This window comes from Peromyscus eremicus, chromosome 15 (genome assembly GCF_949786415.1).
Source record: "Peromyscus eremicus chromosome 15, PerEre_H2_v1, whole genome shotgun sequence".
Classification (NCBI taxonomy): domain Eukaryota; kingdom Metazoa; phylum Chordata; class Mammalia; order Rodentia; family Cricetidae; genus Peromyscus; species Peromyscus eremicus.
In genome coordinates, this window is record NC_081431.1 from 33,689,571 (window position 1) to 33,716,969 (window position 27,399).

General features: G+C 38.3%; 2 protein-coding genes, 1 non-coding gene and 1 pseudogene across 4 annotated transcripts in view; 2 read left to right on the forward strand and 2 right to left on the reverse strand.

Annotated features, from left to right (window-relative positions):
* The window catches only part of Rc3h1 (ring finger and CCCH-type domains 1), a 48,745-nt gene extending 28,923 nt beyond the window's left edge, over window positions 1–19,822 (reverse strand). For both annotated transcript variants that reach the window (XM_059281098.1, XM_059281097.1), the window contains exons 1-5: window positions 19,519–19,822; window positions 12,219–12,339; window positions 10,662–10,901; window positions 9,940–10,115; window positions 5,151–5,351 (exon numbers count right to left, since the gene is read on the reverse strand). In XM_059281098.1, coding sequence (XP_059137081.1) covers window positions 5,151–5,351; window positions 9,940–10,115; window positions 10,662–10,901; window positions 12,219–12,339; window positions 19,519–19,749 — 969 coding nt within the window. In that variant the 5' untranslated portion in view covers window positions 19,750–19,822. The remainder of the gene's footprint in view (window positions 1–5,150; window positions 5,352–9,939; window positions 10,116–10,661; window positions 10,902–12,218; window positions 12,340–19,518) is intronic.
* On the forward strand, window positions 1,097–1,540 carry LOC131925653 (large ribosomal subunit protein bL20m-like; annotated as a pseudogene).
* LOC131925880 (small nucleolar RNA SNORA28) lies at window positions 12,628–12,753 on the forward strand. The gene has a single exon (XR_009383380.1). It is a non-coding gene; the product is annotated as a small nucleolar RNA SNORA28 (small nucleolar RNA).
* A 4-nt stretch (window positions 19,823–19,826) lies between the features above and the next one.
* LOC131924919 (forkhead box protein C1-like) overlaps window positions 19,827–27,399 on the reverse strand; it is a 34,123-nt gene continuing 26,550 nt past the window's right edge. Inside the window, exon 3 of the mRNA XM_059280176.1 lies at window positions 19,827–19,941. Coding sequence (XP_059136159.1) covers window positions 19,918–19,941 — 24 coding nt within the window. The 3' untranslated portion in view covers window positions 19,827–19,917. The remainder of the gene's footprint in view (window positions 19,942–27,399) is intronic.

A 27,399-nucleotide genomic window follows, 5' to 3' on the forward strand; every position in this document is an offset into this window, starting at 1 on the left:
CTAAAACTTTTGAGACATACTCTCATACAAACTCCCCTCTAAGCTAGGTGGTGGTGGCACACACTTTTAGTCCCAGCACTCAGGAGGCAGAGGCAGGAGGACAGCCTGGTCTACAGAATGACAGCCAGGGCTACAGAAAAACACTGTCACAAAAAATAAAAACAAAACAACAACAACTTCCTTCTGCTGACCATGTATAAGAATTTTTCAACCGGGAAAATGATGATTTTATAATAGTAGCTATGAGTTTTTACTTGAAAACATTTAGCTCTTTTGGCAGCTAATTCCTTTTTCAAAAGGTCATTCTGTAAAAGGTCATTTCAAAAGCAAACTTTTTTTTAAAAACAAAGGAATTAACACAGCTGCCATTAGAATCCTAGCATGCCTTTATGTTTTAATATACTTATAATTTAAAAGATAAAACTCAACCAGCCAGGCGTAGTGGCACATGCCTTTAACCCAACACTCAGAAGGCAGAGGCAGGCACATCTCTTCGAGTTCCAAGCCAGCCTGGTCTACAGAGGGAGTTTCAGGATAGCCAGGGCTTCAGAGAAATCCTGACTCTAAAAACCATAAACAGACTCAATCAGTATATGTATTTTAATCACTGTTTTGAATGTGAACTCTTGATCATCTGCATGATGGAAATGAGGCATGTACCACTATGTCCAGATTGAGATATATATTCTTTAATCACTACAGAGGCTGAATTCTTTCCTACCAACTGGATATGCTAATGTACCTTCTATGTGAATTGCTAGCTCATATTTCTTTCTCCAAGTATTTATTATGATTAATGCTTTTCTTGGTTTTTTTGTTTTTTTGTTTTTTGTTTGTTTGTTTGTTTTTTGTTGTTGTTGTTGTTTTGGAGACAAAGTTTCTCTATGTAGCCTTGGCTGCCCTGGAACTTACTGTATAGACCAGGCTGGCATTGAACTCAGCAATCCACCTGCTTCTGCCTTGTTATTTTTAATACATTCTCAATTTGTACTTTACAGTATGACAGACTTAGTAATGTTTGGTTATTTAAACTTAAATTAATTAGTTTAAAAAAAATCAGTTCAAATGGCAGCCTCTTGGAACTTGGGAGCACACTATGGTCTTCCTTACACAGCTCTGGCTGTGAAATTGCCTTGAAGACTAGGGTTGGTGGGTTAAGGAGGTGCTGAAACATGCTTAGCACTTTAGTGGAAGGAAGAATCACTGCTACTAGCTGTTTCTCAGGGTGGTGATCAGAGCTTCCAAAGTACATGCAGGCCTGCAGACTGAAGAAATGGAACCTGAGGACCCTGTGGATTAATCGAATTACAGCTGCCTCCCAGAAACATGGCTTATAGTACCCAGCATTCATTGTCAACTTAATTAAGTGCCAGGGGAAGTTCAACTTGCATTGAGTACTTGTGGGCCTGGCCACCTATGAACCAAAAACTTTTATTTGGCTGCTCTGGCTAAGAGGAGGCAACAGGAAGGATTGGCTGCAGCTTTGGAGGATGAAAAGGAGCCTGTATCATTTCTCTCCAGAGTGGTGCAGTACTGCTGAAGCCTGCAGTGCTATGGAAATTGTCATATATGAAACAGGAACAAAAGGACTGTCCAGTCACCAATAAGTCTGATTTGTGTTTATTTACATTTTAGCAACAGGCCTGAGAGAACAGGTTTTTACACAGTGGCACAGCCCTGTTGCAGGATATGTGAGTGAACAGTGTAAAGATGTGCCATTGTTTTACTTTGCCTGCCTAGGGCACCTGATTGGTTTAATAGAGTACTGAATGACCAATAGCTAGACAGGACTTCTGAGCAGAGAGGAACTTGGGATGAATCTAGGTGTGCAAGAGACACCAGCAAGACAAGGAGGGAGTCGAACATACAGAATATAGAGGAGGGGTAAAAAGCCATAAGGCAGAATGTAGACTAATAGAAGCAGGTTAATTTAAATTATAAGAGCTAGTTAGGAACAAGCCTGAGCTAAAGGCCAAGCTTTCAAAATGGATAATAAGTGTCAGTGTCATTATTGGGGAGTTGATGGTCCCAAAAGTGCTGTGGAACAATTTTTCTACACTGTAAATACGTATTACTCTCACTGGTTAAGAAAAAGCTGACTGGCCTATAGCTGAGCAGGAAGAGATTGGACAAGAAAGCCAGACTAGGAGAACACTGGGAAGGAGGGCGGAGTCTCAGCAGTCAAGAGCCAGACATAGAGGAAGCAAGACAATGAGGTAACAAGCCATGAGCTATGATAGAACTCAGATAAGAAATATGGGTTAATTTAGGTTAAAGAGCTAGTTAGGCCAGGCAGTAGTGGCACATGCCTTTAATCCCAGCACTTGGGAGGCAGAGCCAGGCAGATTTCTGTGAGTTTGAGGCCAGCCTGGTCTACAGAGCAAGATCCAGGACAGGCACCAAAACTTCACAGAGAAACCCTGTCTTGAAAAACCAAAAAAGAAAAAAAAAAAAAAAAAGAAAGAAAGAAAGGAGCTAGTTAGTAACAAGCCTAAGCTATCAGCTGATCATTTATAATTAATATTAAGTCTCTGTGTCGTTATTTGAGAAGTGGTCAGAGGTCCCGATGAAAATCTCTGCCCACACAAAAGAAAGTCCAACTACACAGCTCCAAAATTGTCCTGTGAAGATTGTACAAATAAAGCTTTTGCAGTGTTTAAAACACAACAACAACAAAGTTTCAGTCCAAGCTGGGTGGTGGCGGCACACCCCTTTAACCCTAGCACTAGGGAGGCAGAGACAGGCAGATCTCTGTGAGCTCAAGGCCAGGCTGATCTACAAAGCGAGTTCTAGGACAGCTAGGACTGTTAACAGAGAAAACTTGTCTCAAAAAAAAAAAAAAAAAAAAAAAAAAAAGATTCATTAGCATAAGTTATAACTAGTTAGTTGTACAATCACAGGTGCAACCTTTTGTCCCAACATAGGAGCTGCTAGTAATTAAGCTAAAAGTTGTGATGGCTATTCTTGGTTGTCAACTAGACTACATCTGGAATTAACTAAAATCAAAAGTGTAGGGCACACCTGTGAAGGATTTTTGCTTAATTTGAAGTAGGAAGATCCACTTCTAATCCAGATCTTTGAGGTAGGAAGACAGACCTTTAACCCAGATCTTTAAGGAAGGAAGACAAACCTCTAATCTGAACCACACCTTCTGCTGGAAGCCTATATAAAGTACATGGAAGAAAGATGGAAGCTTTTGCTTTTTGCCTGCTTGTTCTCTCCTTTGTAGCAAGATCTTTCCTTCACTGGCATTAAAGCTGACTTCTTCGGGATTCTAGCATATACTGAAGACCAGCTAAGACATCCAGCCTCATGGACTGAGCAATTATTGGATTACTGGACTTTCAATTCCTAGCCAGCCATTGTTGGATATAATATATATAGATCTCTCTCTCTCTCTCTCTCTCTCTCTCTATGAGAGAGAGAGATTCATTCTTTTAAGTTGTTACTCTAGAGAACCCTGACTAACATGAAGGTATTCAAGAAAGAGTTACAAACTGAAAGTTATAGACCAAGCAGAAAAACAAAATAAAACTCATTTCTCCATTCTCAATCAATCTATTAGTTATTCAAAAAGTGTCATGTTTGGGGTCAAGGAAAGAGACAAAGTGTAGGTGGGAAGAGGTCTAATAGTCAAGAATACATTCTAAAGCCAGCACACCAAGGTTCAAATGACCTTTAACATTCGTAACTGTGGTGGTTTCAATAGGAATGGCCCCCAAATGCTCACATATTTGAATGCATGGTCATTAGGGGGTGCAATACTTGACTGAGATTAGGAGGTGTGGCCTTGTTGGAAGAAGTATGTCACTAGGGGTGGGTTTTGGGGTTTCAGAAGCCCAAGCCAGGTCCAATGGCTCTCTCTTCCTGATGCCTGCAGATTCAGATGTAGAACTCTCAACTACCTTGTCTGCCTGTGTGCCACTATGCTCCTTATCACAAGGACAATGGACTAAGCCTCTCAAACTATAAGCCAGCCCAATTAAATGCTTTCCTTTTACAATCATGGTGTCTCTTCAAAGCAATACAACACTGACTAAGACAATAACCTAGGTGATTTGCAAAGCGTACAAACTTCTCTGATTCTATAAAAAAGGGATAATATAAGTTTGCTCAAAGGAAATGATGAATTACTTAAGATCATCCAGGCACAATGCATTTAGTAAATGCTAAATATTTTTAAAATACTCTTAGGTTTTGATTCTATCTCTAAATTAAATGTACTGTGGACTCTTAAGCTGGCAGTCATTTCTGAAATTCTAAGTATTTAAGGAAATAGCAAAAACTAAATACTATTATTATTTAGCATAATACAACATAATATTGCACAGCATGTTAAGACTTTCTGTACCACATTCATACATTTTAGTTTGATATGCAACAACTCTTAAAATTATCACTGCAGTTTAAGAGAAATACTTATTTCTGCATTAGATATAAACAATAGAGCTAGACCTAACAGTCACTTCTAGTGGTCTTTACATCAAAACAGACAAGTAGATAAAATAAAAACAGGTTCACTGAAAATTTCAAATTCACCGTGGGAGGTAGTAACTTTAGTATATGTAAAATTATTCTGAATGAGAATCATGAAGCCTCAAGGAATACATTCAACAGATCACTCATTAAAAGGCATTACATAAAGGCATTTGGAAATGGTTTAGGGGCTGGAGAGACGGCTCAGTGGTTAAAAGTACCAGCTGCTCTCCCAGATATTGTTCAATTCCCAGCACCCACGTGGTAGCTCACAATTATAACTCCAGTTCTAGGAAATCTAAAGCCCTTTTCTGGCTTCTTCAGGCACCATGTGAAGCACAGACACACATGTATGCAAACAGCAATACACATAAAATAAAAATAAACACATCTAGAAATATGCTGTAACTGTTATAGAGATCCAAATTCAAAGAGAACAATAAAGGAAGAGGGGAAGTGACAAGGGACATGGAAGAGCACTGGCTGAGGCACTGCACACTAACCAAATGTTTACAATGTCATTCTGATGGTCTAGCTATGACACAATACCAAGCCACACTGAATCTCATTTACAGAAGCCTGACATACACCAGTCACAGTAATGTTCATTACAAAATAATAACTTATCAAGACTCCAAAATTATTTATGAAGTAAGAAACAATAAAGACCCTACCTTGTCAATAATGGACTGCATATGAGATTTATGAGACTGGTCTCCATAAAGCAAAGAAGACCACTGGTCTGGTGCAATCCTTAAGCCTGCTTCCATAGCAATTTGCACTATCTGGGAGTCATGTTCTCGTCGCAGAGCTTCGTAAGTCCTAAATTCTTCTTTCAGCTGCATCAAAGAAGAGTCTTCATCACGTTTGGTGACCTAAAAAGATACACACACACACAAAAAAAAAATCTAGTAACACAAGCCTCATACTTTATATAAACACATGTAGACAAAAAAAAAATGTAATTTAGAATAATTCATTTTGCATGTCTTAGTTTGATGTACGCAAGCACTGTATGTAGGTGGCAGACATACAGAGGACAGACAACTCCCAGGAATCAGTTCTCTTCTTTATGTGGGTCTCAAGACTATTAATGACCCACTGTCCCAACAAAAAATTTCAAAGTAACAACTTTCTTTTAGCAGCAATAGTAAGATTAAAATGGGATACACTATCCTACCTGCAAAATACCTTCCAGTATAGATGTCAAAAATCTTACCCTTTTTGAGACAGGTTTTCACTATGTAGTTCTGGCTGGCCTGGAACTCAAAGATCTGCCTGCCTTTGCTCCCCAAGTGATGGGATTAAAGACTTGCAACACCACACCCAGCCATAGAGGTCAAAATTTTCTTATAGAAACTATAGAATTTACCATGCATGTACATGGGCTTTTTTAAAAATAAGAAAATGTTTAATTAGTGTAATTTAAAAAAACTATGTGTTTCTTCTTCATAATACAGATCACAACTTTAGGGCTTACCTAGTATTAAGTTATCTGACACTAATAACAGAGCTTTCAATGAGTGTGATTTTAAATATGACTAATTTTAACTATTTTAATTTCTCCATAGAGTTTTATGAAACAGGCCACAACCAAAAGGTGTAGAGTATGAGATGCTGGACAAAAACAACAATGATAATAATAACTTTTAATCATAAAACTTGCAGCTGGATGTGGTTAATATTCACCTGCAATCTTAATACTCAGGGGTGAAGGCAGGACCACAAGGAGCTAAAGGCCAGCCTTAATCTATAAAACAAGTTCAAGACCAGGGAGGGTTACAGAACCCTGTTGCAAAAAAAACAAACAAAAATCTACCCTGTTTTAAAAACAAAAACCAACTTAAAAAAAAAAAAAAGAAAGACAGGGAGGGAACTAGAGAGATAGCTCAGATGGTAACTGGGGGAGGGGAGGAGCCAGGCCTAACTTTAGTGCCATGTCTATAAAAAGCACTGTAGAGACAGACAGAACCCCTTAGGATAGCACCCAGCTACCTCAATCAGTAAGCCTCAGGTTCAATGAGACCCTCATAAAAATTAAAGTAAGGAGTGACTGGGGAAGTCGCCTCTTGTTGGCCTTCAGCCTGTTCGTATATTTGCACTCCACATACATATTTACATATATATGGTTTACCGAGACAGGGTTTCTCTGTGTGGCCCTGGCTACCCTGGAACTCACTCTGTAGAACAGGCTAGCCCCAAACTCAGAGATCTGCCTGCCTCTGCTTCCTGAGTGCTGAGATTAAAGGTATGTGCCACCACCGCTCGGCTCAAAAAACATTCTTTTAAAAAAGCTACCTTTATTAGACACTTGGTATGTGCTAGTTGGTATGTTAAGTTACCTAATGAAACGATTATACTACTGTATTAATTCACTTTAATTCTTGCAGCACATCTGATATACGTGCTATTGTTATCCTAGTAACTTACACTTTAAGTGGGGGGGAGGGGATTTAGGCCAAAGGCTTAAAAACTTAAAATAATTCTAGCCTAGAATTACCAATTCCTTATAATATTTTAGAACATATTTGGAGGTTGGAACTGTAACTTGTGGCAGAGTGGTTTTCCCCATATTGCCAAAAATAAAATTGTATTGTATTAACCTTTTATTCCCATAAGGACCCATATTATTATAGTAGAAAATTCTCTTTTTTGAACTTTCTACCAAAAAACGCTCCAGACTACAAACAGTCAGAAATTATAGATCACACTTAAAAGGTTTAAAAAATGTGTTCCTATTTTTTTTTCTAAAGCAATACTGGGTTTTATTAAACAAAAAGTACAGAGTCTCAGAGAAAGACTCACGTGTGGGTGTTAAAAGACACAACAAAACTTCATCCTTATAACAAAGTAAGGTCTCACTAAGCTTTCATTAGGATGTCAGGTGAACAAACACAAAATCAAGTACTGTAGTCAGAAAAACTTAACTATACTTTGCCATTTTCCAAAGACAAATTAAAGCCGAAATAAACATGGACATGTATAAAAATATTTCCTCAACATAGGCTAACCCTCTTTAAAAGGCAGAATAAGCTTTCTACATGATACAATGGTTCCCTGGACATTTTATTTGGATTGTGGGTGCGGAGGACAGAACTCAGAGCCTTGGATATTTTATAAGCACTCTACCACTGAGCTATATCGCCAACACCTTCATCATTCTAAAAATAATCAGGAACTTTCAAGACATCCCACGTAACACTGGAGCTGCAGTGTACTGAGAGGGGTCAAATAGGACAGCAAGATGGCTCAGCAGGTAAAAGCACTTGCTGCATAAGCCTGACAACTGAGTTCAATCCCCAGAACCCACATAAAAGTGGAAGGAGAGAACCAAGTCCACAAAATTGTCCTGTGACTGCCATAGCTGTGCCATGGCATAGGAGTGTGCAAACACACACGCATGCACGCAGGCGTGTACACAGTAAACTTTTTAAATTTTATTTTTTTTTAAAGGTCAGGGGCTGGAGAGATGGCTCAGATGGTAAGAGCAGTTGCTAGTCTTTTAGATACCCATGTTTGGTTCCCAGCATCCTTTCTTGTCAAGTGGCTCACAAACACCTGTAACTCCAGCTTCAAGGAATCTGATGCAATATGGCATGCACTCACATATATACGTATGTACATATTGAAAGTAATAACGAAGTAACTTAAATAACATTAGACTTTAAAATTTTCTAGGGCCAACAATATGGGTAGGGGGTAAAGATACCTGCTGCCAAGCCTGATGACTTGTTGATCTACTGACCTGATGATAGACCTGATGAAATTCCTGGGATCCACATGGTGAAAAGAGAGAACCAACATCCACAAGCTGTCCTCTTTTCTCCATATGAACACAGTAACACATGCATACCCACCTACCCCCACCCCCACATTGTACAAAATAAGTAAAATTTAGTATACATATAATTTTTATAATTTTATAGCTAGATACAGTGGCATACAACTATAATTCTGAAACAGAAAGATCATTGAGTTATCTAAAGCCAGCCAAACTACACAGTGAGTCTGTCTCAAGAAACAATAGTAACAACAAAATTCAATTTAAAAACTTGTTAATGCTTTAGTAGTTGACTGTAATACTAGCTCATCCAAGGCATCACACATGCCAGGAAAGGACTCCACCTAAGAAACTTCTTATAATTTGTATCTGTCTTTTTCGGTTGATAGAGAACATATAACATGGAAAGCATACAGACATTCTGAAATATAGTCTAAATTATATTCACTGAAGAACTGCATTCATTATTCTTTCTAACCATTACAATAAATGTGAAATACTTATTTAGAAACAATCTGGACTGGAGACAGTAGTTTTGGTTACAAGTCCATACGAAAAACTGAGACCCCTATTCAGTAGAGTGTAAACTGAAGAATTATGGTGATTTCAGGAATGGATTTCCTCATAATTAGCTATATCAGAAGAAAGGAAACTTTACTTAAGAAGACATGAAAATAAAATAGATGAACAATAAGTGACACATGGTGGGCATCGATGTTTGAGAGTGAAGATTCAACCTGGAATACAAGATAGTACATCCAGCATTATCATTTATACTAAAGCCAAATGGTAACTGGATGTCTGGAACTGTACAAGCACAATTACATGAGGAACACCCCCCCCCCCTTTTGTTTTTGAGACAGGGTTTCACTCTGTAGCCCTGGCTGTCCCCGACCTCACTCTGTAGACTAGGCTGGCCTCAAACTCAGAAAGGTATGCCTGCCTCTGCCTCCCGAGTGCTGGGATTCCTGGGATTAAAGGCATGTGTCACCACTGCCTAGCTAGGAACAAACTCTTACATTCTTGGTGGATATACTGGCTAGTTTCATGTCAACTAGACACAAGATAAGTCATTTGGGAAGATAGAACTTCAATTGAAAAAAAAAAAAAATGTTCCCACTAGACTGGTGTGTAGGCAAGCCTGTGGTGCATTCTTTTGAATAACTGATGTGAGCAGGCCCAACTCACTGTGAGCCGTGTCTGGTGGTCTTGGGTGCTATAAGGTAGTAGGCTGAGTAAACATGGACTCTGCTTCAATTCCTGCCTTGAATTCTTTCAATGATGAACTGTGGTGTGGAAGTATATGAAAAATAAGCCCTTTCCTCCTAAGTTGCTTTTGGTCATGGTGTTTTATCATTGCAGTAGAAATCCTAACCAACACAGTGGGAAATAACAGATGAGTAGTCTCTTCATTTCAATTTAAGGGTTGAGGCTGTACTTCAGTAACAGAGTATTTGTCTAACATATGCAAGGCTCTGGGTTCAATCCCTATCAGTGCAAACTGACAAACCAAAACCAAGCAAAAGAAATACAATAATATGATAGGATTTAACTACAGTATTATACAATCTGCCTTCTTTAAAAAAGCACAGCAAATTTTATATTTTATTGAAGTCCAAGTTCAATGTTTAAGTTTGGAGGAAGGGCAATGTTCCAAGCTGAACTCAAGCTTAGGTTCATACCTTGAAGCAGGAGGCTCTGTAAAGGAGCTGAACAACATGCCCAATGCTAGTTTTAGAGGCTTGAGGAAAACGTGGCTCCAGTCTTTGCACCACAAACAGAACCAACACTTTCCGTGACAACGCAGAACCATCCTCCAAGGCCAGCAAGACAAGCTTGAGAGCTTCCTCCTGCATTGCTAGGAAAATGGTACAATCAAAGTATATCATGAGCAAAGATGACACAAATCCATTATCTGAAGAGCAACATAATACCATGCAATTAACAAGCAATACAATGAGCCGGGCATGGTGGTGCACATCTTCAATCCCAGCACTCTCTGGGCTCGATGTCAGCCAAATCTACAGACTGAGTTCCAGGACAGCCAGGGCTACACAGCAAAATCCTGTCTCAAACAAAAACAAAAACCCAAGCAATGCAATGCATTTAAAATTACATGTTAAAGCCATGCTTGTGGGGAATTTCATCTTATTATGTATTTTATTAAGTAGATAAGTGATTAATATAGAGAAAAACATTTCAAAAACTTTAGTTATCGAGAAAAATCTGAATTCTCTGAAAAATTAACATCAAGCCAGGATTATCAATGGAATGGTAATTTATAACAGAATTTAACAAAAGATAAGAGTTTGTATATTACGCAAGGGTTTTTATCCTATACTTTTAGAATACCTTGTAAGGGTGGGGGTGGGCAGCCAACAGCAACCAAACTTTAATTACATACCTGGTCCAAGGAACTGGCAGCCCCTAGCTCTGACTGCTGCCCAGAGATTAGAGGAGAGCTGCTGAGGATTTTGGTGCTGGAGAATGAGCTCTGTGACTGTGCGTTCCCCTAAAGATCGAGCAGCCCTCATAGCACGGATCCTGCCTTCTTCTTCCACTAGCTGGCAGTGGACTAGAGTCACAAGCTTCCTCTGCATTGGGCGACTCAGAACACTCTGAGTAGTGCTATTCAGGCCCACTCCTGCAGAGGAAAACAAAGAAGCTATTTCTAGGTTTACCAGGCAATTTTATGATCCAGGACCACTTCCTCTACAGTGACTGATTTGCTGACATGTGACTAGTTCCTGGGCCTATTAATAGTATTTAAAGTAAACAATAAGCTAACAGTTTAGTGTCCCACACCTTTAATCCCAGCACTTGGGAGGAAGAGGCAGGCAGATCTTTATGCGTTAGAGGCCAGCCTGGTCTACAGGGAGAGTTCTAGGGCAGCCAGGGCTACATAGAGAAACCCTGTCTCAAAAAAACAAAATAAACAACTAAGTAAATGAATAATTAACCTATACAAGACTATCATTTAAAAGAAAAACAAATGTGTGTGTGTGTGTATGTATGTATCATTCATTATGACATTCAAAACACTATCACTCATTTTAATCAAAGAAGAAAAACTGACAGAAAACATTAGACCCAAATACTGATTCCTAACAGTCAGTATATTATTTCATAGTGGTTAATCTTACTGAATAGTTACACAGTAAGCAGGCCCTTTCTGGAAGGCAATGATAACTTCCATTTTCTCACCACATTTTCTACAAATACAACCTAAAACTAGACAAAGATGGACTATTTGGAGTTATCAATAAGAGCTGGAGATGTAGCTTCCTAGTGTGCTTAACACCTGGGCTTAATTCCCAGTCCTCCATAAACTAGTAATTTCAGCACTTGGGAGGTAGAAACAGGAGGATCAGAAGTTCAAAGTCATCCTTGGCTACAAAGCAACTTTAAAACCAATCTGGGCTAAATGAGATCCTGTCTCCAAAGGAAAAACAAAAACAAAATTGTCAATTGATGCAAAGCCCTTCTAAATCACTGTTACATACAGTTATACAGTCATTTCCAGTCATTACTATTTCTAACATCACACAAACCCTAGATTTAGTACTACTTTGTTTGATGTGTTCTATAATACTATTTAGCATGAAGCAGGCTTGGTTTACAATGAATAAATTAATTCTATTAGCATTCAGTAGGGCGGGCAATATAGACAGCTCAGTGGTAGAATCCATGCCTAGTGCTGAACACTAAGTAGGGGAAAGAGTGCAAGAGAGGGAGAGAGAAAGGCTGTATTCATTTAAGCAATAGAAGTATCCTTAACAGATACTTGGCCAGGTGTGGTGGGGTACAACTTTAATCCCAGCATTTGAGAAGCAAAGGCAGGTGGATCTCTGTGAATGTGGCCAGCCTGGTCTACATAAAGTGTTTCAGGCCAACCAGGGCTACACTCTGTTTCAAAAAACAAACCATTGTTTGTTTAGCATTGGTTTATAATGACATTTACCTCTAGCGCTGCTGAGTGGTTTCAGGTACAGTGCTAATTCTTCTACGCATTTCTTGGCTTCCTCATAATGCTTTGTATCTTCAACCCCACTACACAAAGTAATGGGCTGCTGCTCAGGGATCTGGAGGCCAAAAGAAAAGTTTTGAGTATTTTATTAATTTATTAAATAAATGCTTTATTGAATATAATTTATCTGCCGATAGTCCTGGTGCTTCCAACATTAAAACTTCTAAATTTGCTAAATGCTTCAAAAAATTTTTCTTGTACATACATATCCATTCATTTTCCATAGCAGCCTTATTAAAAGAGAATTCAAATACTATATAATTCACAGTGTCTGCCATGGCAGGCTCATGCCCACACATAAACAAATGTCCAAAAAAACAAAACAAAAAAACCCCTAAAGTATAAGCACCACTCTGTGGCATATAAACAAAACCATCTGACATAATTTGAGCTTGTTCTAGCAAAAATGTCTAACCTATTCCAGTGTTCTCTTCCCTACAAAACAAGCTATCATATAGGCTCAAACAATATTGAAGAAAAAAAAATTGTAGTTGTTATGGAATTGAGGCAACAGCCAGAGGTGTATGGGGAAGATATCAAATTTTAGGCTAGTCATGAATGGAATTAGAGAAGATGGCCATGCTTCATGGAAAGGCTGTTCTCTGATCATCTTTGGAACTTTGCTGTGCTTCTTCTTGTACTCTGTATTTGACTGGAGGACAAGTCCAATTGAGGTTAGATGCCACTAGCATTAGTGCCACTAGATGCTTGCATTAGTCACACCTAACTCTTACTAAACTATGATTCTAGAGAATCAAAGACTCAGCATTTTCAACTTCATGTCACATAAACAATTGGAGTGAATATCTTCTAGTGCTTAAACAGTCCCCCATTAGACTTACAATCATCTAGTCCAGAACTTTTACATTTTATCTGTGAATATTAATTTTTCAGTATCTTGTGCATTTGCCATTATTTAATTTGCTATTTCCCATCTGGTTCTGAGTCAAAGCACCCACTCAGTATACACCCCTTTGAGCCCATCTTGTGAGAGACTATTTGACTACTGAAATAAAAATGTAACAGCTAATACTGAGCATGTAAAATGTTGGGGGGGGGTGTTATACAACCTCTTCTAGAATCTGTAGGCACTTGCAAACACACTTTTTTTTTTTTTTTTTTTAAGATTTCTGTGTATGAATGTTTTACCTGCAGATATGTTTGTATACCGCGTGCATGCCTGGTGCCCATGGAGGTCAGAAGAGGGTATTGGATCCCCTGGAACTGGAGTTAAAAGATGGCCTCAACCCACCTAGATAGCTGTGACCTACCATGTGGGTGACAGAAACCAAACCTGGGTCATCTATAAGAATAAGGGCTCCTAGCCAGGTGGTGGCACACACCTTTAATCCCAGCACTAGCAGGCAGAGGCAGGTGGATCTCTGTGAGTTTGAGGCCAGCCAGGTCTACAAAGCAAGTTCCAGGACAGCCAAGGCTATTACACAGAGACACTCTATCTTAAAAAAGACAAAAAGAATAAGAGCTCTTAATTGATAAGCCATCTCTCCAGCACAGATATTTATTTACTTATTTATTTTATCTGTATGAGTGTTTTGCTTGTATGCATGTAAGTGCACCATGAGCATGCCTGGTGTCCAAAGAGGCCAGATGCAGGTGTTGGATCACAAGGAACTGCAGATCGTTGAGTGACTTATGTAGGTACTCAGAACTGAACCTGGGTCCTCTGCCAGAGCAGCAAGTTCTCTTAACCACCAAGCCATCTCTCCAGCCTTGCTTTAATAATAATAATAATAATAATAATAATAATAATAATAATAATAACATTAATAATAATAATGTATATATATGTAAGAAATGTTTTGAGACTTGCTAAATGTATATGTACTTAATCCTCTGACAACCCGACATGATTTTACAGATGGTATATAGGATGAAGAGGTTAGAATCAGCGATGAAATAGAACACAAAATACTTAAACTAAAACATTCAGGTGGCAAAACCAAAGCTGAAAACACTTGATATTGTAGACAATACCAAAGCTAATATCTTGGATTAAACTGTACATATTTTAACCTTCATAAGAACTTTATTATAAAGAACTTCCAAATAAGCATCACACATCAAAATGAACAAGCTAATTTTTTGTTTGTTTGTTTTTCGAGACAGGGTTTCTTTGTGTAGCTTTTGGAGCCTATCCTGGGACTCACAGAGACCGCTTGTTTCTGCCTCCTGAGTGCTGGGATTAAAGATGTGTGCCGCCACCACCGCCTAGCTGAACAAGTTGATTTTTTAAAGATTTAAACTTTGTTTTTCCTTATGTGTTGTGTCTACATGTGAGTATGCAGGCCAGATGAGCTGCCTGTTGTGGAAGCTAGGCACTCAGTTCAGCAGCAAGCACTCTTAACTATGAACTCTCTCTCCAGTCCCTAATCTGTAAAATGCGATGGATTGCCCGCAAGCCTTTGTTTCTCATGAAGCTCATGTGTGTTGTGTGAATTGAATCATTTAAGGAGTAGAGACGTTTGTGTGCCACTAGAGGGAGCTTACACAACAAAGAAGTAGAACAGCCAACCGAAAGCAGTGCAGAGTGGCATATACCTCAATCTGTCATCCAAATCAGTATCTTCTGAGGAAAACTTGTGTTTTCAGGGCCAAATGTATTACTCAATATAAAGTTAACTCAAGGTTTAGTATTCTGATTCACAATATTTACACCTGGAAAGATTTTTCCAGTAAGTCTGAGGCCTAGGAAATGTTTTCCCACTCAAATACAATGCCCTTTGGGAAGATGTTCTGATGAAAATGCAAGGATCAGCATAAACTTATTTAAAATATTTCAGTATAGAAGATTCAGATTCTAAAATTCAATAGGAATTTGTCATTTTTTTTGTCTATGCGTTTCTTGCTAAATGCCTTCTTGATGTGATATTGTGAGTTCCTTTTGACTCTTCTAATTCCCTGTATTTAATATGCATAGTAGTATAACCTAATATCTAATCATGTGTATGTTAATTTACAGAAATTACTGGTATTATCATACTTTATCATTGGAATTTTTTTTGGTCTGTTTGTTTTGTTTTTGAGACAAGTCTCTCTATATAGCTCTGGCTGTCTCGGAACTCACTATCAGATCAGTCTGGCCTCAATGGAACTCACAGAGATCTGCCTGCCTTTGCTTCCAGAATTGTCAATGGCTTTTAAAATAGACCTGAGGGCTGGGATGTGACTCAATTGGTAGTGTTTTCCACACATGCACAAAGCCCTGGATTCAATCCTTAGCACCATATAAACCAGGTATGAGGGCACATGCCTATAATCCCAGCACTTAGGAGGGAAAAAGGCAAGAGGATCAGGAATTAAGGTCATCCTCCGTTACATAGTGAATTTGAGACAGCCTGCGATACATATAAGATCCTGTTTTTTTGTTTGTTTGTTTGTTTTTTAAATCTTAATTTTGGCTTTCACCATATATTTGTGAGGATTTAGGAAACTTCTGTAAATGTATAGTATTTCTGCAATATAGACTATGGTGATATTTTATTTGTGCTCTAATAAATAAAGCTTGCATGGAGATCAGAGGAAAAAGCCAGCCACTCTATTAAACATAGAAGTCAGGCAATGGTAGCACACGCCTTTAATTCTAGCATTCGGGAGGCAGAGATTCATCTGGATCTGTGTGTTCAAGGCCACATTAAGAACAGACCCAGGCTTGGTGGTACACATCTTTATTCTCAGTGCTAGTGCACCACAGAGATCTGAAGGTCTGTCCATACAGAAAGAGGAAGTGATGTAGTTGGGCGGAGAGAGGAAGTGAGATGGCAGGGACAGAAAGGATATACAGGAAGTAGTTCTCTCTTTGGCTGAGGATATTTAGCAGTAAGAATGTGGCTGGCGGCTGGGCGGTGGTGGAGCATGCCTTTAATCCCAGCACTTGGGAGTCAGAGCCAGGAGGATCTCTGTGAGTTTGAGGCCAGCCTGGTCTACAGAGTGAGATCCAGGACAGGCACCAAAACTACACAGAGAAACCCTGTCTCGAAAAAAAGAAAAAGGAAAAAAAAAAAAAAAAAAAAAAAAAAAAAGAATGTGCCTGGCTTCTTTCTGCTTCTCTGATCTCTTAGCTTTGACCCTAAGATCTGGCTCGGGGTTTTTTTTTTATTAATAAGACTGTTTAGCAATTCGTCTTACAGTAGACTACACAGTCAATCAGTTGTGATGTTTAGGCTATTTCTGATTTGTTGCTTTTAGAGACATGGTGACATTCCTCTACAGGTCTCCCTCTCCATGTGTTCAAACCCTCTGTCAAACCCTTTGATACCTGTAAGTGCAGCCGCTATGGTTACAGGGCTGTGTGCATTTCCAGGTTATTTTCCAGAGCCTCCCAGTTTGCACTCTCCCTAGCAACACGCAAGGGCCTGCATTTCCATGTCCATGACCACCACTAGTCAGACACTGGTTTGTGGCAAGCTGAGCAGCTTAAAAAAAATAGGTAGGATCCATTTACTGACATTAATATGCCAATGTTAATACTCATCATTATAGCTAAAAATCTCGTTTTTTCTCAAAATGCCTTACTTCTGCCTAGTAGCCATCCAGTGTTCTAAAATGTCATCCAGAATACCTAATATATTTTTTGTAAGATTCCAGAAGTTTTGGCACTTTTCCAGTCCTTCCTATGCTTTCATGATTTTCAGTTTTATGCAGTACTGGTATGTATGATGTATACTGACATTTGACAGGATCCTGTTTTTCTCATAAAGAGACTGGGGTTAGATATTTTTGGCATTAAGTTCACAAAGAAAAAAAATGCCATTTTCATCACAGCATGTCAAAGATCTACTATCAATATGACTTATTTCTGTTCACATTAATCCAGTTCACCTGGCTAAGACAGCATTTGCCAGATTTCTCCAATATTAATAATTGTGTATGACTAAAGTTATCCATCAAAACCACTCTTTAATCATAGCAATGAACACATGTGCTACTTAAACAAACAACTGAAAAAGTCAGAGATTACACATCTACTTTCAGAACTATAATAAAGTTCAAAGACATCATCTGAGAAGGCTCATCCAGACAGCTCAGAGGATGAAGGTGCTTGCCACTAGACCTGACGACCTGAGCTCAATTTCCAGGACCCACATGGTGGAAGGAAGAAGGTGTCATCAAAAAGAAAACAAACTTCAAAAACAAAACCAAAAACATAATAAGATCATTCACCACAATATCACATAGGTAAAAACCAGACTTCCAGAGCTGATAAAACAGTAGTCAACTGAAAACCACATTAATTCCAGTCTCGCTAAGATTTTAAACTTATTTGGGGATAATTTTACACTTACAGAAAACTTGAAAAGAGTCTCTGAATTTATTCTTCCTTCTCGTGTGACTAGTTTTCTTCCTTCCTTTTTGAAAATATCTAATTAAAAATTTTATTTTAAAATGCTGTTAGTATGGTTGTCCCTAGAGGGTCTGTTTATGAATCTTTATACCTGAGTCTTGTGTACATGCAGTTGGGAGAAAGCTCTTTTCGGTCATCTCTTACCATGTTTTCTTTGCTGTTTCCTCCCTTTTTTCAAACATTACCGTACTTACGTGAATATGCTATGTACATAAATAGCTAAGGAAGGTCTATGCAGTCCTTATTGCTTATCCTTAGGTAAAAGTTACTGTGGTTATAGCAAAATGGTAGCTACGCAAACAATCCACTTCACAATAGGGTATATTTAGTAACTTTGTAAAGGGTTGGAGATGGCTCAGTAGCCAAGAGCACTTGTTGCTCTTCCAGGACACGAATTCAATTCCTAGCACCCACATTAGGTGGCTCACAATCGCCTATAACTCCAACATCAGGGGATCCAATAACCTCTTCTGGCTTCCAAGGGTACCTGGACACATAGTGCACACACACAGTTACATAAATTACAATAAAATATTTTTGTTTTTAGACAAGGTCTCACTATTGTAACCCTGTTGCCCTGGAACTAATCAAGAGATTCACCTACCTGTCTCCCCAGTGTTATGAATAAAGGCATGCAGCACAACACCCAGTGAAAATAAGCTTTTTTAAAAAATAATCCTTTAAAAATGAGGCTTTAAAAAAAAAAAAAGCCAAGAAAAAAAAACAAAAAAAATCAGGGCTCTGGGACAATGACCTTAAGTTTCCTAAATAAAATTAAATAATAGGCACAAAAGAAGGAAGGAAGGAAGGAAGGAAGGAAGGAAGGAAGGAAGGAAGGAAGGAAGGAAGGAGAGGGAGGGAGGGAGGGAGGGAGGGAGGGAGGGAGGGAGGAAGGAAGAAAGAAAGAGAATAATGAACACCTATAATTTTATTTGCATAGAGCCTTTGATTCTTCTTTATACTCTGTTACAATTCAATACATGACTATTTATTTTACTCAAACCCTTCCAGCTTTGGCCATCGGGAACTCTTTCAACCAGATCTAGTATGCCTTTGACATGGTCCCATCACTTTGAATACTTGCACAAGGTACTCTAAGCTGGTTTGAGTACTTGTTGTCCTAGCCCTAGAACTGACCATTTCTCCCAAGAGTTCTGGTTCCTTTTATTGGAGAACTGTTTAGAAACCAACATCTAAACATGAGGCATGTACATTGCTATTGGAACTGTGGTGCCCTTAAGATTATCTTGGCTGCCGGGCAGTGGTAGCGCATGCTTTTAATCCCAGCACTCAAGGAGGCAGAGGCAAGTGGATCTCTGTGAATTCAAGGCCAACCTGGTCTACAGAGTTCCAGGACAGTTAGGGCTGTTACAAAGAGAAACCAAACCAAACAAGACAAACAAAAAAGATTATCTTGCCTAATAGGGCAAGGAAATATGCAAATAATCAAGGTATATACATGTCTACAAATATTTCTGTATTCAACCATCTGTATCTACATTAAAATAAACACACCCACACATAGACACACAGAACTAAAAACAGTCAACTAAAGACAATAACCAGCCAGGCGGTGGTGGCGCATGCCTTTAATCCTAGCACTCGGGAGGCAGAGCCAGACCGATCTCTGTGAGTTCGAGGCCAGCCTGGGCTACCAAGTGAGTTCCAGGAAAGGTACAAAGCTACACAGAGAAACCCTGTCTTGAAAAACAAAACAAAACAAAACCAAAAACAAGAAAGAAAGAAAGAAAGAAAGAAAGAAAGAAAGAAAGAAAGAAAGAAAGAAAGAAAGAAAGAAAGAAAGAAAGAAAGAAAGAAAAAGACAGACAGACAGACAGACAGACAATAACCAGTATTAAGTTACTGTCTTACCTGAGCACCCACTAGCTGCAGTAATGCTGAGTTCACAGGAAGGAGCTCAATGTCTGTATTGATAGTGGTCTGGTCAAATGGGCAAGCCTTACGGTGGAGTTTATTCAGGCACATTTTGCAGACAGTATGGCCACAGCCCAAACTGATGGGCTTTCGAATTGTTTCGTCGAAAGTCTGAGTGCAAATTGGGCAGGAAAGGAAATCCGTCCATTGTGGAGCTTGTACAGGCATTGCTTCTGGAGTTACAATTCACTAACATACACATACACACACACACACACACACACACACACACACACACACACACACACACACACAAAATCTAAAGCAAAGATTCCACTGGAATCAAAATCTTGGAAAAAAGTTTATCTTTTTTTTAAATATCTTCTGTAGATACAGTCAGCACATAGTGTGAAATATAACCTGGAAAACAGAGAAAGGAAAAAAATTAGAATGATCTGTTTTGTTTTTTTTTATTTCAATTAACCTGTTGAAAAGAAATTGTAAGTCCAATTTTGACTCTACAGCCTTCCATATCACTTTAATATCACAATAATCTTTTTACATTTTTATAAAATAAAAACTATGATAATGAATCAGTTCTATCTTCCATTTTAGAGGGGAACATATTTCCAAGAAGGATGAATTAGCTTGCCCAAAGGCATAACCTTTGAAGTCTACAGGAGGTTGGAATTAAGAACTCATTCTCGCTGGGCGGTGGTGGCGCACGCCTTTAATCCCAGCACTCGGGAGGCAGAGGCCGGCGGATCTCTGTGAGTTCGAGGCCAGCCTGGGCTACTAAGTGAGTTCCAGGAAAGGCGCAAAGCTACACAGAGAAACCCTGTCTCGAAAAACCAAAAGAAAAAACAAAAACAAAAAAACAAAAAAAACAACTCATTCTCTTAGAGACAGAAATGACAAAAACAGTCGTAGCACAAAACAAAGCTCTCTACAGTCTTGGTTGGCCTTTAACTTGCTGCGAAGAAGAGAATGACTTGCCTCTGTCTCCCAAGTGCCAAGATTAAAAAGACTGTCACAACACCTGGCCCTCATTCCTTTTTAAGGAAACTAATAATAGTCCATTTCTTGATCTACAAGGGTCTGTTGTGAGAACTGATTGAACTCTCAGGTACGTGCTTTTATGTAAGTTATGCGTCAACAAAGCAGGGTTTTTTTTTTCTAATTTACACAGGATGCACAAAGCTCTTCAATCCCTAGCACTGGACAAGTTAAAGAGCATCCTTAGCTCCTAACAAATTTGAGGTAAGTCTCACACTTACCTCAAACAAACAAACTTTAACCAAAAACCTCCACTACTTTTAAATACTTTATCAAAGCTGGTGGGAGTAATAAGACAAAGGAGACTGTATGCAGTTTTTAATTTTTTTTTTAAGTTTTAGACATTGCTAAGACTTTTATATCCTGATAGAAAAAAATTTTCACTGTATGACCTACACTTCTTTGCTACATAGTGTATTGTTAGAACAGGATGGTTAAAACGTCTACTTCAAAAGATTTTTTTAAAATCCTCAAATTTACAGACCAGAAAATTACAATTAGCTAGACCGCACACATAGCTAAATTTCCTCACGTATTCTTTGTTTTTTGGTTAGAGATAAAAGCTAAATATCAGAAATATTTACATTTTTAAAATTACATCTCATTTATCCACGGGAGAAGGGCACACACACTATGGCAAAGGTGTGGAAGTCAGAACACAACTTGTAGGAATCGGTTCTTTCCTAATGCATGGGTCCCAAGGATTAAACTATGGTTGTCAGTCTTGGCAGTAAGCCTCTGCCGTCTGAGCTACCTTACCCGCCCTATTAAAAAATTTAAAACTATAAAACCCAACCTAAAACCTTTAATACATGTCTTTTCTTTTGTTTTAAAGAGATTAAGTCAAGATCTTGCATATGCTAGGCAAGTGCCCCAACCAACGGGCTACACCTCCAGTCTTCCAAACATCTTAAATATTACTTATTTTTTACCAATAATTTTAGGTTTTTATTTTGGGGGAGGGTAAAGCAATGGTGGTGGTCTAGGTCTCACTATGTGCCCAGACTGGCCTGGAATTCACCATAGTTCACATTGGCCTCAGACTTGCAGGACAACCCTTGCCTCTGTCTCCTCAGTGCTGGGGTTAAACGTGTGTGTCGCCACATCTGGTATACCAGGTGTTTTTATGAATGAAAAAAGTGACTAATAATATAATATTACACATTATTAATGATTTGATTATGCTCAGTAGTATGCTTATAAATATGAAAACAAATATTATTTCAACTTGTAATTAAATAGAAAATTATCCACTACATCTTATTTTTAAAGTAATTACAAGTAATTCACATTTTATTGAAAGTTCTCAATACTGCTAAGTATGGTGGCTCAGAACTGTAAGCCCAGCACTTTCGAGACTGAAGCAGGAGGACTGCTGCAACTTTGAGGCCACTGCAAAGTACATGGTGAGTTCTAGGCCAGACTGGGCTATAGTGTGAGACCCTGTTGCAATAAAACAAAAACAAAAAGAAAGAAAAAAGAAATTATTCAACCTCAAACACAAGCCCACTGTTGATGAGAGAAAAGTTCTATTACTCGGTATGCTAAAAACCTTATCAATTCATTCAACAAATATTTACAAATCCTATTGTGTACCAGACTCTTAATTGTAGAGAACATAACAAAACATCACAATCACAGCATGTCATTATTAGCCTATCAAAATGCAAACCTGGTTTTAAAAAATATGCTGCTAGATAATTCAAATTAAAAATTAAAAATTATTAATAGCTTATTAGGCCATTAACAAATTAACTTCTTTTTTAAAGACAAGGTGTACAGCCTGAACAACTCACTGTGTGATGGGCCTCTAACTAGCAGTGATTCTTTTATACCTCTGCAGGTGTTTACTTCGACACCTGACTCACATTTTTTTTTTAAATTTTATAAACACTATTTAAAACAAAACTTGCAAACAAAACAACATCACACACTGAAATCAGTTATTTGCATGTGCTCAGATGGCTTTCATAAACACAAAATGGTAAATCGTGAAACTGCCTACATTTTAACCTCTATAACATAATTACTTTAAATAAAACTCAACCATAAATAATGAGTACTGACTGGAGAGATGGCTCAGAGGTTAAGAACACTGCCTGTTCTTCCAGGGTCCTGAGTTCAATTCCCGGCAACCACATGGTGGCTCACAACCATCTATAATGTGATCTGTGCCCTCTTCTGGTGTGCAGGCATGCATGCAGATAGAACACTGTATACATAAATAAATAAATCTTTAAAAAAAAAATAATGAGTATCTAACAGGTTTGTGTTAAATTATTACCACTTACTATTTGAGACGTCATCTGGATGTTAAAATAGACAGAACTGCCGGGCGGTGGTGGCGCACGCCTTTAATCCCAGCACTCGGGAGGCAGAGCCAGGCGGATCTCTGTGAGTTCGAGGCCAGCCTGGTCTTCAGAGCAAGATCCAGGACAGGCACCAAAACTACACAGAGAAATCTTGTCTCGAAAAACCAAAAAAGAGTCAAGTGCCACAATGAAACATGTTTATAGCACGTTCCAAGATAAAGAACAAGAAGGTGAGTGTTTAGAAGACGAGCTATTCAAGGTAAGAGCTGGGCATTAGAAAATGGTGGGCCAGAGGTGGCTCAGCAAGTAAAGGTGCTTCCCACCAGGTCTGACAGCCTGACTTTAATCAGCAGAACATACAGAGTGGAAGGAGTTAATCAACTCCTTAGAGTTGTCTTGACTTCCACACATAAACCATGGTACTTGCACACTCATATATTCACACACAAACAAATGTTACAATGTTTTTAAATAAAATGATTGCTAAAGTTCATTAAATTAATAAAGTATCTTCTATATTACCTTTTCTAAGAATTTAATCCCATGCAGATATTCCATACAAAATTAGTTCATGCCTTTTTGCTGGTATGGGTTTTGTAGCTAACAGTACTTTACTCCCTTAAACACCCTCCAAATCCAAATACAACATACCTCATGGCACATCACTTAATTATTATTATTTATTTGGTCATGTGCTAAATTGTACTAAATGCTTCTCACTGAGCAAATGTATAAAAGTACATATTATCAAGTATATCCCACTTGATAAAAGAAATGGAAATTTAGGGAGGCTGCAGAAGCTTAAAAAAAAAAAAGGTTAATTAAGAGATAGAGATTGAACAAAACCATCTAGCTCAAACCCCCAATTCTTTTCCTCTTATTCCTATCATCACAGATACAAAGAGGACTAAGGAGAAGGGAGCACTACTTGCAATCTCATTCAAAAGCTGCATAACAGATAAAGCTGCATTCTGATAGCTAAACCTCACTGCCATTGTGTATTAACAAATCTATCAGGCCCATGCTCTAACCTAAAGAGAGGAAACAAACAACTCTTCTAATCTTCCCTCCCTACCCATGATGTAATTCAGGCTTATCTTCAAGTAACAATTCTGACATCATCTCAACCAATCTTTGTGTATGTACTAGGGATAGTAGAACCTAGGGCTTGTGCTTGCTAGGCAAGTGTGCCACCAATGTGCTATACTGCCATCCCTCAACACTCTTATAAAAAAATTTCCAAGTAACATTCGAGTCAAAATGTTTTAAAAATGTTGACAGTAAAATGATCTCTCTCTTACCCTATCACTCATCTCTTCAATTCTATTTTTGCTCTAAATCTATAAATAAAACACCTCATGACTTCTGTTTCTTTATGCGTGTAAGTATACAATATATTAATTAGAAAGAAATTATCTTACATGTTATTTACAACTCTCTTTTTTTTATAATTTATTTTTATTTTATGTGCATTGGTGTTTTGCCTGTGTGTATGTCTGTGTGAGGGTATCAGGTCCCCTGGAACTAGAGTTTACAGACAGTTGTGAGCTGCCATGTGGGTGCTGGGAAATTGAACCTGGGTCTTCTGGAAGAACACTGAGCCATCTCTCTTGCCCCTCTTCTGGCTCTTAAGTCAGTTTTCTTTTCTTTTCTTTTTTCTTAAAAAGTATAACTAGAGAGAATAAATGACTATCGAGTGCAATCCTAACTAAGACATTTATTTATATTAACTCCTCCAGGAAACGTCAAGATGTTAGAATGGGTTGGGTCATCGTTGTTGTTTAAGGATAGCCTAAAAAGCTCAGTAAATAAACAAAAACAAAAAAAATGAAACTTGGATTACATCAATTAAAAAGCTTTGAGGATGTGCCTGGAGAGATGGCTCAGGAGTTAAGAGACCTTGCTCTTCCAGAGGACCTGAGATTCTCAGTGCCCAAGCAGGCCAGCTCACAACAACCTCTAACTCCTGAGGTTAGATTTCAGAGACCTGACACCCTCTTCTGTCCTCTGTGGGCAGCTCCATAGACATGCTCATAAACATACACACACAAAAAGTGGAGACAGAGAGTAGATGGTGCTTGCTGGTCACCAGCCTAGCTCCAGGTTCAACAAGAAACCCTATCTCAAAGGAATTAGACAGCGAGTGATAGAGCAGGCTACCCTAAGTCCTCCTGTGGCCTCAAAGCTCAAATGCACAGGCACCTGCACTCATAAACCATAGTCACTCATATTTTTCTCTCTCCCTAATTAAATTAAAAATTAATTTAAAAAAAACCTGTAAGTCACTCTTATATATTCTATTGCAAGAACGATAAACTACAAAACAAAGATTTTTTTGAGACTCAGTTTGAATTAATTGTAGAGAATGATCCAAGAATTACTACTTTCTCATTTTTTAAGTTTCTTTCTCCAACTTAATTTTTTCAAATATTCAAAGCTTATCAAATATAGTTGTTCACATCATCTTTAACATATATACGATAATACACACACACACACACACACACACACACACACACACACACACACACCACACAGGATATATGATTTAATGAATGTAATAAACATTCTTCTACTTGGGCTAAGAGTAAACACATAAAATAAAATTATTAAAATACCAACATCCTGATTCTTGGACAAAGTGATGACTCATCTCCCAGATGGCACAAGATTCCATCATGTTACTCAGAATAGAGTATAATTTAAAATTTATAACTTATTTCTGGAATTCTCAATTAATATATTTTGAACTGCTGCTGATTTATACTGTATATGCTACCTGTTCATTACTTAATAGCCATCTTGGTTGTCAGATCCCTGATTCAGAGAAAGATCAAATTTAAAATTTATCAAATACCTGATCTAAATTAGTTGTTCTCCTGAGGCACCATTATAGCTAGTTACAGATAATAATAAACTCTTGGTGTTGGGCAAGGGTCTGACACAGGGTCTGACTATGTAGCCTTTGCTGGCCTGGAACTCATTATATACCCATTTGTGTTGAATAACCTCTCAATAAATGGCCCCAAAGTACAAAATCAATGATGCAAAGGAGGTATCAGGGTATGAACCACATTAAGAAAGACTATGTACTATATGTACTCTATCCATAGAGTAGCATTACCTATGATTTAAAGCATCTGCTGGGGGTCTTGAAAAGTATCCCCTGAGAATAAGGGGATTGCAATGAAATGCTATCAGTGCTGTAAGACAGTTATTAGCCAATTTAAAATTTTAAAAGGCTACATACAGAGAGGTACTCAAAGTAAATGGCAGAACTATGATTCAGGGAAGTCAAACTCCTAAGTTGCTACTTTTAAACCTATAATTTGTGTTATCTTACAGATGGAAGTTAATAATGGTTAACATTAGGAAACTTTTGTAAGTCATAGGAAATCTAAAAGCAGATTAACTGTGACAGTTGCACAGCTCTATAAATTAAAGTCAATGAATTCTACACTTAAATTGAACTTTATTTTCTGTAAATTATACATCAATAAACCTGCTGAAATCATTAAAGATCTTTTTATAGCTTTGTTTCTCCAAAGTTTATAACTTTAAATTGTCCACTGGTCAGATTCTTCTATGACCACAGCAACAGCCCTAATGGACAGCTAAATTATACTGCTGTGAAATGTTAAATATTACAACCATGTTACCATCTCTTACCATAAAATTACAGGTTAATTTTATACGTCCCTGATTTAGAGAAAAATAGAAACTAAAATTCATAATTATCTGTTGTAAGTGAGTTCTTCTCCAGACGTAAGTATATCTGTTTATGGGTGATAAACACTTGATAGTGGGCAGCATTTTCAGCCCAGGGCTAATTAACTCGAGTTAGGACTAAAACACAGGTTTTAGTTTAGTTTAGGTTTAGGCTGCCTTAGAAAACTGTTTAAAGAAAAAGAAAAGCCTTATGTATGTAAAGAAAAATTCTTAAATCACTTCTCATCCTACCCCACATGGCAACTGTGGTGGTGTGAAAGAAAATGGCCCCCAGAGAGTGACACTATTAGGAGGTCTGGCCTTGTTGGAGTAGGTGTGGTTTTGCTGGAGGAAGTATATCTCTGTGGAGGCAGGCTTTGAGGTCTCATATATGCTCAAGATATCACCCAGAGTCTCAGACCACTTCCTGTTCCCTGCAATATGTAGGACTCTCAACTACTTCTCCAGCACCATGTCTGCCTGCACACTAGCATGTCCCACTATGATGATAATGAACTGTGAACTCTGAACTGTAAGCAAGCCACTCCAATTAATTAAATGTTTTCCTTTATAAGAGTCCCCATGCTGGATTACCTCGGCCAGCCTTGATGTAGGGGGAAGAGCTTGGGCCAATCTTAACTTGATGTGCCAGGCTTTGTTCAAGCCCATGAGAGGCCTGCCCCTTTCTGACGGAGGAGGTGTGATGGGAGAGGGGGCATATGGGAGTCGAGGGGGAGGGAACGAGAGGAGAAGAGGGAGGGGAAACGGTGGTCAGTGTGCAAAATAAATGAAAAAAATGTTA